Source organism: Sinocyclocheilus anshuiensis, unplaced genomic scaffold (assembly GCF_001515605.1).
Source record: "Sinocyclocheilus anshuiensis isolate Anshui unplaced genomic scaffold, SAMN03320099.WGS_v1.1 scaffold2042, whole genome shotgun sequence".
In the NCBI taxonomy this organism is placed as follows: Eukaryota; Metazoa; Chordata; class Actinopteri; order Cypriniformes; family Cyprinidae; genus Sinocyclocheilus; species Sinocyclocheilus anshuiensis.
Genome location: NW_015544246.1, coordinates 36,358 through 51,542, shown reverse-complemented (window position 1 = coordinate 51,542; position 15,185 = coordinate 36,358). Strand labels below are relative to the sequence as shown.

Sequence of the window (15,185 nt, the reverse complement as noted above, 5' to 3'; positions counted from 1 at the left end):
ACACATTTCATTACACCAAATACACAAAATACTGTTCTTTTTAGCAGCATCATATGACCCCTTTAAATCGTTTTACTACATGGCAAGTTTCACATCCATAAAGGCAAGTGGTCTGAAAAGAAACTCATTATCCAGTTCAAGAATATGGCTTAATATTGAAACAATACAAAAAGGACAGCCGCGTAGTTCTACAGAACTTTGGACTTCTACAATTACTTAAATTCCTTCATTCAATTTCGCTTTAACTACATGTATACCGTGTTTTTTCTTTTTGAATTATTATTTATTAATATGATCGATCGTATTTTATTTTCATTATAGGCTATATGCAATGTGATCTTTAAAAAACAGCTGAATGCGTTTTATATTTATTTACACAAATGCTGGCATCTGTTTTTAACTGTAAAAGCTTTTCATATAAACTTAATATATTTAATATTTTTTTCTGAAGTACATGAATAAAACGGAAAATTATAGACCCCATTTTATTGATATTTAAATAGTACAAGCTTATGTTGAACTATTCTTGTACATACAAGCGCTGTATTAAGCAGGACATAAATTACTGAATGAAAAGGCTTTCTGTTACCACATGTAAATGTCTAAAACGTTTGTTTATTTGAGAAATATATCTAACCAACTTCATCTAACTGCAATAAAGACAGCAAACAGTGCGCGAGAGTCGCGGGAATCAGTGACTGCAGTTCTCCGTTTTCAACTCCTCCCTCGACTTCAAGCGGCAAATCTCGCCGATCGGTATTCGGTAAATTCGTTTGAGATGCCAGACGCCGCTACCTGAACGAGTACGAGAATAGACAGCAGCAGTCACCCTCTAATCGTATTTGTGGCAGTAGTACAAGCGTTTCGGTGAACTCCATGCTGGTAGCTATAGTTCTTACTATGCTGGCGGAAGTAAGAATACCCTGCGCCGACACGTGAGATGTTATACTCTGATCAGTCTGCGCTGTTGAGGGGGGGCAAGCATATTTTGTGGGGGGCCGGTGCCACCCCTCTAGATACGCCCCTGTCGGCCAGACATTGCAGCTAGCCGGTTGTATGCATTGCTGAGATAATTCTCATACCCCTTCGTTTGAAGTGTGGTCCCGAAAAATCTTCTTTGAAGGGCTATCTGGCCCTTCCCCTTACCCCTACACCTCCAACCAAAAGAGAATCGAGACACCCCTAACCCTTCACGTGAACGCGCGAAACAGATGGGTAGGGGTAGGGGTAAGGGGAAGGGCTAAGGGGTAGAAATGGGATTGAGCCTGTAGTGTGTCAGTGAGTCGGACCAGACACACATCAACCATGCTGCAACTGAAATGGGTACGGCAAGATGTTTTTTGGTATTCATATAATGCTTACGTATTCTATTTGTAAGAAGGTTTGTTCAGTCGACTTTTTATTGCATTTTATAGATGTAATTAATATGCCTTGACCCTTTAGCATTATAACGCTATTTTTCTTATTTGTTCAATAGCCTAACTTTAGCAGAATACGGTTCATGAAAACGTTTACAAGGTAGTTTTATTGGCAGCTGCAAATATAAATATTCGACTGTTTTGGAGTTTGAAAATCTGTCCTCTTGGTCGCAGGCATAAAAGCTAAGTCTAATAAGAATGCTATTGCATTTTCTCGGTCGTCCTATATGTTGAAATATGTGAACTGACGCGCATTGTACATTTTTTCCAGTCAAAAGTTGAATGAGGTGCATTTGCTTTATCTTTACCCATGTATTCTTCTCCCACGGTGTGTCCGTATGCAGGTATTCTCCGTATTATATCTTCTCTCGCGATGCCCTGTGTGTGAGGCTTATGTGGTCAGACGGTCCGGCAAGGCACGATCATCAGATGAGTCTTTCTCAGGATGTGGGTTTATACTTCTTTATACCAGAATGTGTTTATACTAGAATATGTGTGCTCAATGTATAAATTACTATACGATTATAAATTTAAGCTGTATGCAATTAATATATAACAAACATGACTACAGTGGTTGCAGGGCAGAATTTACAACTTGTATGGGTTTAATACTAAATGTGCATTCAGTATTCTAATTAAAAACGTACATATGAGGGGGAAAAAAAATTGGTGTTCAGTGACATTATAAGGATTCTATCGCAGTATATTTTAATCTAGAAAAATCTGTTTTATTGTACATGGAGTGGATCACGCCTCTAGGGGTAATATAACATGGCCAAGAATGTTGTACGGAGTTACTACAACTACTACCATAGTAGCGGCTGTTTATGTGGGCTGCTATTCATAAGAATGAACTACGAAGTGGCAGCAAACTGGGTGTCAGTGTAAAATCCAAGACCATTGGCTCAATTGGGACATTTACTACCTGCTGCCTAGTTTATATAATTTATTCAAGCTTGGACAAAAGAAGAGCATTTGACCTAGCTTGATCCATCATTCAGTGATTCATTGTTCATGCTACAATTTAACTTCATAACATCATTTGTTCGTTTAAATGTTCCAGTATAAATGAATTGAGACATTTTTTTTTTAAATCAAGTGATCATGTCAGTTCACATAAGTTGGTAGTAGTAATGTGCAAGGAACATTTAATGAAACAGCCACTTTCTGTTGCTCTCAACTGGTGATCGAAATTAAAGAAATATTTGCTCTAACCTAAGTCAATATTGAGATACGCAAAGAACATTTTAGCTCCTTTACCCATCTTTGAGATTTTACAGGTTAGAATGATTGAACTGCATACATGTGTCTTCAGCTTCAGGGCAGAGCACTTACGAATGTTTGCACAAGCATAACAAATTTTTGTCTTTTGGTGATGTGTGTTTTTAGATTTAAAATATCTCTTTAATCTTTATGTTCTATGTCTCTTCTCTCTTCCTTAAACTTTATCCGGTCCTCGAAGTTCTTTCTGACCACCCTTTTAGCAGCCTGTCAGGTTCCTGCAAAAACAGGTGCTTTGAACTAGTGGAAAGTGAACCCCCAAACTGTCGCTGTGACAACCTGTGCAAAACATACAATACTTGTTGCTCAGACTTTGATGAGCACTGCCTGAAAACAGGTAAGACCTATCTACATTTGTTTTTCCTTTTATTTGGGATATACACAACGTTTGAGGCTTTATGATGGAAAATGATTAGAAGTATTTAAGATTTTGCACTTGAATAAGAACATTTGCGACATTGACGTCTCATTTGAACATATGGTCACGACTCATGTTTGAGCATTCTCAAATCATGCTGATGACATGCATTAGGTTTTCCACAAACTTGGGGCCTACCAAATACTAAGAAATGTTCAAATTCGTGATTTCTCAAATTTATGGTTCTCAAATTAATGAAGCATTTATTTTTTTATTTTGGACCCCACTGTCCTTTTTGTCTGTCAAAAGACAGACGTTCTTCAAATCGCGTTTGCCAGGCTGCTGTAACGGTTTCCTTTAATTTCGCATTGGTTGGGTTTTATCTACAAGAAATGTTTGATTTTTTGCGCCCTTAGCCGGGGACTTTGAGTGCCGTAAAGACCGCTGTGGTGAAACTCGCAATGAACAGCATGCCTGTCACTGCTCAGAGGACTGCATGGCTAAAGGAGACTGCTGCACCAACTACAGGTCTCTCTGCAAAGGTAGGATGCTTTCAGAGTGTTTCTGCAAACTGGAAACACAAAAATCACATGCATTTCATGTAATTAGCAGAATGTTTAGCAGAAATAGTTTAATGTGGAGGATTTAGAATTTGTTTTGATTTAAAAGTGACAATCACCCATTACTGTTATTTTTGATCCAGAGTGTGCATCATGCATATTTTAACCTTCATCTTTCCCTCGTGTTTTGTAACAAATCTTTCCCTCGCGGGTCAAAATGACCCGAAGGCCTAAAATGATAAGTTTTTTGTTTTTTTTTGCCCAGAAAGCTTATATTGATCCATTTTTATAATTTTTTTTCTTAATATTTATGTAGGTTTTTTCATGATTTTTTTTGGTGATTTTTATTTTATATTTTTTTTATTTATCTTGTTTACCTTAATCATGCAGTGCTATAATGTGTGTTATAATGTGTTATAGTGTTATAATGTGTGTGCGTGTACCATGTACAGGTGCATCTCAATAAATTAGAATGTCGTCGAGTTTCACAATTTGAGTTGAATTACTGAAATAAATGAACTTTTCCACGACATTCTAATTTATTGAGATGCACCTGTATGTGTTTGTGTGCATGTGTGTGCGTGTAGGGGCGGAGGGGGTATGTGAGTGTTTTATGCCTTGGGAATATTCTGTAGTCTCAGCTCTTTGTTTGGATATACATTTTGTCTGGATTGTGTCAGATTTTGTATTTTTAAAAAAAATCAAATAATAATGTTTTTTCGACATTCCATTCATTCCTATGGGGGGTCAAATTGACCCGCAAGTGAAGGATGTTTTACTTTTTTTACACCCACATAAAGTCCTCGAATCCACTCGATTTTTTTGTGTGTGTGATCCATGTTCAAGTGTGACAAAATAAAAAAAAATAAAATAAAAAAATAAAATAATAATGTTTTTTCGAGATTCCATTCATTCCTATGGTCGGGTCAAAATGACCCGGGAGGGAAGGATTTGTACATTTTTTTTAATTACAGCCACATACATAAATCCTCGAATCCACTCAATTTTTTGTGTGTGTGTTCCAAATTCAAGTGGAATAAAAGTCACAAATTCTTGTACCACTCAAATGAACACTCAATTTTTTTAAAAATTGTAAAAAAAAAAAAAAAAAAATCCATCAAGGAAGGATGAAGGTTAATAATTTCCCATCAATTTCTTAAGACCTTTTTGCCAGACCACTACAGTTATAAAACGGTTGGGTTCGGTATGTTTGTGTGTAAATGTAGAGCAAGAGCTCTGTATTTCCTGGAAATGAGACATGTTTGATTGTCACCTCACGCTTTATTGACTGACTTCCTCCCTGTATTAGGTGATGTTCCCTGGTTGCAGGAAGAGTGTGAAGAGATTAAAAACCACGAGTGTCCAGCTGGGTGAGAGACAATTGTGATTTCAGTGACAAACATCACTGAATGGGCTCCCCATCCATCCCACCTTTTATATTCAACACTAAGTCCACAACACTTATATCTTAGGTCACAGCTGTACTTTACATACTAGAACATAGGGAATTTATCTATTTAATGCTGTGAAGTGCTGAATGATGGCAAACACTGTTAAAAGAAGAGTTAAAAGATGGATATTGGGCTTCTGTGTGACCAAACACCTATCTGGGAGAACTGGGTGATTTGCATAACAATTCATGTTAATGCATGCACATGAAGTGTGACTTTTTTATGATATTCATCATATGAATAGTGCCTATGGAAGAATCAAAGGTTGTTATAAAAAGAGCATTCAAATTAAAGACTTACCTGTCCACTATTAATTAGGACAAATTTTAGCAACAAATATTATTTTAATTTTGTTTGTAATTGGTGTATTAATGTTTCTTTCTGTGTATCTAGGTTTGTTCGGCCGCCGATCATCATGTTGTCTGTTGATGGCTTTCGTGCATCTTACATGAAAAGAGGAAGCATGGTGATCCCCAATATTGAGAAACTCAGTAAGACTTATGTCTTGTCATGAAAATCAACAAACTGAATATAAATGAATATTGACTAAGCTGTCAATCAGTTAAAACATAAAATGTATTACACAATGTACAGATTAACTAATCAAAAATAAATCCCAATTAATTGTATATATTAGCATTTGCTGAGACGGTATGTATGTGGATAGTTATACTGTCCAACTTTATCTAGAGAGCTGTGTGATCATATAGTTTATTTATCAACAGTGTAAACAGCCAAGCAGTTGTGGACGTTTTGATGCGTCCTCAGTATTTGTGTGTGTGTGTTTGGATTTGGCAGCAAGAAGTCTTCATGCAGTAGAGGTTTAAAATTAAACTGAGAATACATTCTGAATTTGTGTGGCTCGATTGATAATCATGAAAGTAATAAAATGCTGATTCGACCACACAAATTCGACCACACACACACACACACACAACTCTAAACACTAGCCAACAGTCTACACAGAAATCCATTTTGCAATTGAGTTTCCCTGTGGTAAACTTAGGATCTCAGACAAAGTAAACTTAGGGCACATTCTTGTTCAGAGAACATGTTCATGTATTTCATCTGTGCTAAATTACCTCATTTATTGTACTAAACTGATGCCTTTGATTGATTCTACTAATGACTTAATTTCTCATTTCTCTTGTAGGATCATGTGGAACACACGCACCATACATGAGACCTGTGTACCCCACCAAAACCTACCCAAATTTGTATACAATTACAACAGTATGTATTAAGTTTGTGTACTTTGTGTTACATTTTGCTTAAAGTTTAAATACCCCTTGCAGAATCTGCAAGATGTTTATCTTTAAAAAAAAAGGGGGGGATGCTTTTTTTTTGTGCACTTTTTTGGTAGGATTCAAATTCTACAGAGGTGATATTCATATTAGAACTTAGGAGCACCACTGTACATGATAATATTATTTCTGTTGCCTCTTAAACCGTTTGCTTGAACATATTTATTTTGTTTTATCTTTGCTTTAGGGGCTTTATCCCGAGTCGCATGGAATTGTGGGTAACTCCATGCATGACCCTGGCTTTGATGCCAACTTTAACATCCGTGGGAAAGAAAAGCTTAACCATCGATGGTGGGGAGGACAACCTGTGAGTTGCCCTTCCATACCTTTTTTAAGGGATAGTTCATCCAAAAATGAAATTGTGCCATCATGTACTCACATTCCATATAGGGCTGTCTCCTAATAGTTTACTAAATGTTAGTCAGCTAGAAGAGGCTTGGTCAACTACATTTCCATTAGATAGTTAGTTGCAGAAAAAAAAACAAAAAAAACACAGGATTTGATGAATTGGCACAGCCAGTAGCCGAAAATGTGTTAACACCTCTGGTCTGGCTGATACATGTGCTAATAATCATGTCAGGAAGAAAATCGAAAGTGGGGGTAAAGGATGACCCTCAAAAGGTTGCCAAACTCTGCAGGTAAACGCTGGTCTATTGTTCATCAACAACGAACATGTCTTATCATTTAAAACACGTAAGTAGTAGCCTAATGTTAGCCATGGCTGCTTGTTTTAACATTACTAGTGACTACAACATGACTACTAGTTGGCTAGAAAAATCTTTTGTTGGGGACAGCCCTAGTTCTATAAGAACATTAAAAAACATTTTCATTTACATTTACATTTAGTAATTTAGCAGATGCTTTTATCCAAAAGGGCTTACAAATGAGGACAATGGAAACAATCAAAATCAACAAAAGAGCAATATGCAAGTGCTGTGACAATTTTCAGTTAGCCTAACGCAATACAAGCAAGGTTTTTTTTTTATTTATTATATAATAAAAGCAAGCCAGTGTTAGAGGCCTTTTTTGCTTTTTGTTAATTGTATAATAAATCAAAGAAAACAAATACAAAAAGAATAGAGAAGCTAGTGTTTGTTTTTTTAAAGAAAACAAGCAGTTAGTAAATGAATAGAGTACAAGTCTAAAAGGGGCGTTTTTTTTTTTTTTTTTTTGTTAAACAATCTATAGAAGTTATTTTGGGGCCATATAATTTCTTTGAGTGACAAACGGGCCGAAATTGAAAGATGTTCTGCATCATGGTAGAAAAATAAGTTATATATTTTTTGCAATATTTAATTATATTATATTAGATGCTTTACCAGAGTCTGATTTGTGTGTATACACTACCGTTCAAAAGTTTGGGATCAGTAAGACTTATGTTTTTTTTTTAAAGAAGTCTCTTATGCTCATCAAGGCTGCATTTATTTAATCAAAAATACAGAAAAAAACAGTAATATTGCAAAATGTTATATGTTATACAAATGTTATACAGTATCCCTGACATTTAGCTCTTTCCAGGCATAATAGACTTTGTACACATGCCCAGTGCTCTCTGGTATTCTTGGCATCATATCTGGCTTTGAATTTGAAATATACTTAAACTTCAACTGTCAAAGGTCAGTCCACTCATGTACATATATGTAGACTAATTTGAGCCATATTGATGTCACCATTTTAAACTGTTAACCATTGTCTTGGCAAGAGATAAAAGACAATTATAACTAGTACCTCAGTGACACAGTGTTCTGAAACTGTAAGCAGTGGGATCTTGTGCAAGCTACATGAAAACAAAGGGGACATCTCCAACACATCTGTCAGCTATTAACCCAACAGCTGGAGCCAATTTTCAGTTTTCACTGAACTTTATTTCTTCTGGCTGATTCTATACCCCACGGACTGATCTGTGACGGTAAATGAGGCCATCATAGATGGAACTTATCCAGTGTCGTCGCTGCAGTTTTGCTAAAACACTTGTGAAAATTAACCAACACATAGAACAATTGTCTCTCATTTGTGAATTGTGATCCCTAGAATTTGTTTAGTTCATATATGAATTAAGAGTTTTTCTTTGGCATATGAAAGAAAAACTCTTTTTTTACACAGAGGACTCAGAACAACACGTTTTGTTTGATAACTCTTTTTTTCTTCCATTTCTAGATCTGGATAACAGCAGTGAAGCAGGGAGTAAAGGCTGGTACGTTTTTCTGGCCAGTGTAAGTCAACATGATCCAAACTCAAATGCAAACAATGTCTTTTTGAAGGTCAATTTTTAATTCAATTCTGTAACATGGTTAATCAAATAACTTGTCCGTATTGTTTGTTATGGACATGAGCAGTAGCCTACCTCAAATCATGTGGCCTATTGAGGAGAGGTGTGCCATTTCACGATTTTAGCCTGGTGGATGTTTAAATGTATGAAAAAATCCCATACACTTATAATGAACGAGGACTTATCAAATCTATGGACCATAATGTCATGGCGACTTGGAGGTGGGCATGTGGGCTAGTAAAACAAACACCCACAACACCCTAGAAACCACAAAGCATTGACATGTGAAGTTTTGCACAGGCAAGGACCACTCATATTTTCTTAAAAGGACATGAAAATCTAGTTATACAGCTGGAAAAAGTACTTCAAGCCAAAATTGCAAGTTAATTGCAAGATTTCATAAAACGGAGGAAATCGTATGAATGTTTTTGTTCTGATGTGCTCTCTGGCAAGCCCTGGACTTGCCTAGGACTGAAACACAAAGGTCCCCTCATCTGCATTCACAGAGGGCCTTCAGACTGCATTTTTTCACTTAGACTTAGACAGAGACAGCTTGAACTGTTTTGCTAGTAATTTGTGAGAAAAGGCTCTACATACATGCAAGGCGCTTGTCAACTGCATACCAAATTCAGCACAGTGGAAGGGCAAAGTGCTTTCAGAGCTACTTCCTTTGGCCTTAAACCATGAGGAAATTAAATTTGCCATTCTTATCTGAGCCCATAGGTTGAGGAGGACTGAGCTTAGTGCATGAATTTACCCAATGTTGATACAATTGGACAGGAGGTCAGGATGAGTGGAGGTGGTAGTGGAAAAGGGTTTCCTGTAGAGATTGATTGAGATAATCTTTCTAATCTTCCCTGCTCCCTCGATGTCCTACATAAACTCTCTAAGACTCTTAACCACATACGTGCATATCTGCAGGCCTTAAACTTGAAGGTTTGCCTAAGTGTACTGCCCTGCTGACCCTTTCAGAAAATTGCAGCTATATACACTTTAAATAGCTATATATTTCAGCTATATATACAAAGTATGTATATGTACCAATTCTAATGTGTGGTGCATTAACAGTGGCATTCCATTGGAAAGGAGAGTTCTGACCATGTTGCAGTGGCTTCACCTTCCGGATGCGGAGAGGTCAGTATGTACTAAACACCTCCAAAATGCTTTGTGAACATTCCGTATTTGGTTGAACAATTAATTTAAAAAGTTCAGAATTACCGTAAATTTACTCCACAAAATTCAGTACTCTGTTTTTTTTTTTAGTGAATGTGACATGCACCTTTGCCAGGAAGATATTTCTCCATGTATTGCTTTTTTTTAGGTTCATGGAGTTATCTTAAGTCACATTATCAAATTTTATTTGCTTTAAGGTTAGACTTTGCCTTATAGTAACTTTGACCTTCACAGCAGTACTGTCACTACTTGATTTTTGTAGATTTTCTTTCTTTTTCTTTTCTTTTTTTTTTGGGTTAAAAGGTAACAGGTGTCTGTGTTTTTGCAGGCCATATGTTTATGCAATGCATTCTGAACAGCTGGATTCCTATGGCCACAAACTAGGACCCCACAGCACTGAGGTAAGCAGAGTGTACAGGAAACATTTGAATTGCTTAGAAGACCAGTTGACTGGCATTGTCACACTTGCTTCAGTCACACACTTACTCACATAAACATATATGATCATGCTACAATTGTAACAGTAATGCAAACAAAGTCAGCCCAAATACAGACTCACTGCATAAACGTATTACATTCACTTTCCATAGTGTGTGAATTAAAATTTGCTTCAAGCAAATTTGAAATTTGAAGACTGTTGATGTTGCTGGTGTTGCTTTGATGTTGAGCATTAAACAGATGTTGTTTCATTCTACAGCTTGACAGTGCACTGAAGGACATTGATAAGGTGATTGGACAGCTAATGAATGGCCTGAAACAGATGAAACTGCACCGTTGTGTCAATATCATCTTGGTTGGAGACCATGGTACCACATTTAGACCTGGATTGGGGTTTCTAGGGATGATACTATTTTATTATAAATTCTAAATATTTGATATATATTTTCTTCTTCAGGCATGGAGGAAGCTCATTGTGACCGCACAGAGTTCCTGAGCTCTTACATGTCCAACACTGAGGACATCATCCTAATTCCTGGGTCTCTGGGAAGAATCCGAGCCCGAAATTCAAACAACTCTAAATGTTAGTAATTAAAAAGCAGAATGAGAGTTCTAGCCTGCCCTGTCCTAGTTGCATCAGAAATCACAAGATTTTGTGAACAGGAAATACAGTATCTCTATGCGTTTGTATGTAAATATATTCTTAGTGTTCAAACAACCTGGATTCATCCACATCAAATTAATCTGACAAATTGATTGATTGATTGATTTTTCTTTACTAATTTTGTTATATTTCAAGTTTTTAGTTTTTTTTTAAACAAAATTGACCATGAAACCAAATTGACCATTTTTTATTATTATTTATTTATTTATCACAACTTAGCACACATTAGTCCTTAGAAAAAATAAATAAATAATCAAAATGCAATACGTCCTGTGCCTAAAGAACTTTTTGTCTTTTTAAACTTTAAGGCCCCTTTTGGCTGATTTCACCTAGGCTGTGTGGGCTATTGGTTGATGTTAATTACATGTCACGTTACAAGAGAAAAATGTGTTGAGAGCATGTGACTTAGTGAGGACATTAGAATAGACTACAGTGCACTATTTCTAGGAATTAATTTGTTTTAAAAGTATCAGGAATAAAAATAATTGAGTTTATCTCTCGTTTCTCTCTAGATGATGCAAAAGCAATTGTAGCAAACCTTACGGTGAGTGACTTTCTATAAAATACTTTATAATAGTGTACTTTTTAAAATTTACATCATACTTTACTAAGCCTTTTTATAAGAAAACACTTTCTGTTTGTCAAAATTAAGTGAGACTCCATACTTAATGTGATGACCTGCACCTGTGGTTACTCTGCTACCACACCTCTGTGATCTTGAGTAGAACTGATGTGACATCATACAACTACTCAAAAGTTGGATAGAACTCTTTGCAAAAAATAGTTCCTAAAAACAAAGTTAGTTTTGAGGAACATCTAGCATTATTTGTGACTTTAGTCTCAAATAGTCTCTCAATATATTTTGGGACCACTGTATATTGATTATTTAAATGGTTTCAATTAAAATATACCCTGGTTATTTCAGTACAGAACGCACTGTTCTTCTTCACCAAACATGAAACTTGGTTCTCCTACAGTGTAAAAAGCCAGACCAGCACTTCAAACCTTACTTGAAGCAGCATCTTCCCAAACGTTTGCATTATGTCAACAACCACAGAATTGAGGAGGTTCACTTGATGGTTGAGAGGAAATGGCACATAGCACGGTAAATTACCTACCACATAATTACTTTCAGTATTCATGTTTAAAATAGTTAAAATGTCATGGTTAAAATTTCCTTTTTTTTTTTTTTTGATTGATTGATTGATAGAGATACTTAATGATACTTAACTATGCAAAAATTATTTTCTTAAAGAGTGCTTTTGATTTATTTTCTAATAAAAACTTGTAAACGTCCTTAAAACAAGATACATTTGCTAAAATGCAAAAATACATAAGATAAATTTTAAAAAATGAGCTGATTGCCGTGCATTATTCTCCACATATAGCGCGATCTGAACCCTAAACACGTTTTGTCAAAAAAGCCGGTGTTCCGGTGAATTCAGTTTCCCTGTTTCCCCCTCACAGCGCCTGCGCAACTTCGCAGTGTTGCCAAGTCCGCGGTAGTTTTTGGAATTGGGCGTTTTTTTTTTGTGTAAAAATATCCTGGCAACCCTGAAACTTCAGTACTAAAATCATGACGTCATGATTTCGCCCCGGCTAAGCAAGTCAACTTATGGTGGTTTTGCTGTCTTTCTGCAAGCAATGTTCATTTCACCATGTTAATTAGATAATTTGTAATTAAATACGTATTAATGTACTGTTCAATCGCAACATAGAGTCAGACTCAGATTTCCCTGCTAATTCTAACTTTTGCCTGTTTTATGAAGTGTAACACCATACATTACAATTAGACAGTTAAATTCCTTCGTCAGGGGCATTCTTTTGTTCAGAAGCCCATTTCCATTGTATCGTTATTGTTGTTGTTAGTGTGTGTGTGTGTGTGTGTGTGTATCAGAGTGATGCTCCATGTGTTTTTAAAATGTCATAATTACGTCTAACCACTTTTATCTGCAGAACACTTTACACTAAAAACACAGGGGGAACATATCTTAAAAGATACACTTTTCCTTTTTTTTCCTTTTTTTTACAAAACTACACAATTTCAAGACGTTCTGGTCTTTTTAATGTTAACAGTGAGTGCACAAGTTTAAACAATGGGAAATCACAATCAAAAATAAATTAATCACTTTTTAAAAATACAATAGTACAATACAGTACAACAGAAAAGCAATTTTTAAACCATACAAACTAAAATATACAATCTTAGAAACACAAAAAAAGTCAATACAAGTGCAATTTTGAAAACCAAGCGAAAACTATTTACAAAATTTTCATAATATACTGACTCAGATTATACACGCTGGGCAATAATATTCTTTATTGACTGGTGGGTTGCCAACACATGACTGGTGGTACCACCTGTCACATCCATCACAGGTAATCTGAAAGATCATACAATATGTTAAATAACCATAATTGTCTCAAAATTAGATTAAAATAACCTGTAACAACTGCCAATTTAGCAAGGACCGAACAGGTTTAATTTAAAAAATAAAATAAAAAGTCCCCAAACCAAGCAGGTGTTACGTCTGAATCACTTGGGTCATGCGTAGTCCACAAAAATGACAGAGATCATTTAAATCTTCTATAAAAGAGTATATAAACAACATTTATTGTCACATTTATTAATTAAGTCACAGTAATATAAAAAACGAAATCCTCTTAAACAAGCTTTTATTAAATTAATTTAAAAATAATAATAATAATTGCAATTTAAAAAAAAAAATCCTTTAATTCATGTCGCCTACTTAAATGACACATTAATATCTAGACAAAAAAAACATGCTGCATCCAGGTAAATCTGTTCCCCCTGTGTTTTCAATGTAAAAACACTGTTCTGCAGATAAAGTTGTTTAACATAATTTTAAAACTAAATCATCTTAAACAAGCTTTTATTAAATGAATTTAAAAATAATAATCATTGCAATATTTTTTTTTTAAATCCTCTAATTCATGTCGCCTACTTTAATGACAAATTAATATCTAGACAAAAAAAAAATGCTGCATCCAGGTAAATCTGTTCCCCCTGTGTTTTCAATGTAAAACACTGTTCTGCAGATGAAAGTGGTTAGACATAATTATGACATTGAAAAACATAACCAGTATCACTGTATTGTGTTATAAATCCTCAGAAGGTAATATACTGGGAGGGAACCACTTTTCTCAGGCCTCTGGAAAAATCTGTTCCCCCTGTGTTTTCAGTGTAAAGTGTTCTGCAGATAAAAGCAGTTAGACGTAATTATGACATTTAAAAAAACATCAGGAGAATCACTCGTTACCTAAAATAATAAAAGAGAGACTAGTCATTGTGCAATATAGTTTATTTGTCATTATTTTGACAAGGCTTCAGTTGTTTAACAGAAACACGCACACACTAACACAACAAAAACAATAAAATGGAAATGGGCGTCCGAACAAAATGCCCCTGACGAAGGAATTTAACTGTCTAATCGTAGCCTAAACGTTACACTTAATAAAATAGGCCAAAGGTAGAATTAGCAGGGAAATCTGACTCTATAGCGATTGAACAGGACGTTACGTACATACATGTATTTAATTACAAATTAGCTATCTAATGAACATGGTGAAATGAACCTTGTGCTTGCGAAAAGACAGCAAAACCACTAAAACTCGCTTCGCCTGGGCGAAATCATGACGTCACGATTGTCGTATTGAAGCTGCGCATGCGCTGTGAGGGAAACGGAAATGAATTCACCGGAACACCGGTTTTGTCCACTTTCAAGGCATCGCAGGTTCACGTTTTACTGCAGAAGCCGACAAGCGCCCTTGTTGTTTTTGAACATAAGCCGATAAGTCCATTTTAGCGAATCATCGCGCTGTATTCAGGTCAGGTGACAAGGCTACTTTCACTTTGAAAACACATGCTAGCTGAGAGTTTCGTCAAAGCTGACTAAAAGTGATCGAGGATGGATAATTTCGACGAACTTGATGAACCTGTGATATCTTCTTCAGGGCGAAAAAGGAAAATAAAAGCTGAAACGTTTTCACAGAACCTTGCAAAAGCAGAGCGTTACAATGGTGAGGGAAGAGCTCTGTGTATTGCGTGTAATCACATCCATACAGTTTATGATCACAACAACAACAACAACGTTTGTCAGGCATCTACATTGTCATCTGAGGAGATTACAAAGATTAAACGAGTGTTTTTTTTTTTACTCGAAAACATGAAGTGTGGAGTTAACTGCTTTTGCCAAAAATCGACTGTTGGGAGTTATCTGCTTTTGCTATAAAACAAACTTTTAATAT

The 15,185-nt window shown here is 35.8% G+C and overlaps 1 protein-coding gene across 1 annotated transcript in view; it reads left to right on the top strand.

The window, feature by feature from the left end:
• The first annotated feature begins 1,280 nt into the window (after window positions 1-1,280).
• Window positions 1,281-15,185, top strand: part of LOC107697648 (ectonucleotide pyrophosphatase/phosphodiesterase family member 2-like) — a 45,071-nt gene continuing 31,166 nt past the window's right edge. The window contains exons 1-15 of the mRNA XM_016498449.1: window positions 1,281-1,323; window positions 1,763-1,865; window positions 2,881-3,036; window positions 3,474-3,599; window positions 4,927-4,987; window positions 5,462-5,559; window positions 6,222-6,301; window positions 6,560-6,679; window positions 8,530-8,585; window positions 9,710-9,775; window positions 10,143-10,215; window positions 10,512-10,620; window positions 10,710-10,835; window positions 11,429-11,460; window positions 11,894-12,021. Coding sequence (XP_016353935.1) covers window positions 1,306-1,323; window positions 1,763-1,865; window positions 2,881-3,036; window positions 3,474-3,599; window positions 4,927-4,987; window positions 5,462-5,559; window positions 6,222-6,301; window positions 6,560-6,679; window positions 8,530-8,585; window positions 9,710-9,775; window positions 10,143-10,215; window positions 10,512-10,620; window positions 10,710-10,835; window positions 11,429-11,460; window positions 11,894-12,021 — 1,352 coding nt within the window. The 5' untranslated portion in view covers window positions 1,281-1,305. The remainder of the gene's footprint in view (window positions 1,324-1,762; window positions 1,866-2,880; window positions 3,037-3,473; window positions 3,600-4,926; window positions 4,988-5,461; window positions 5,560-6,221; window positions 6,302-6,559; window positions 6,680-8,529; window positions 8,586-9,709; window positions 9,776-10,142; window positions 10,216-10,511; window positions 10,621-10,709; window positions 10,836-11,428; window positions 11,461-11,893; window positions 12,022-15,185) is intronic.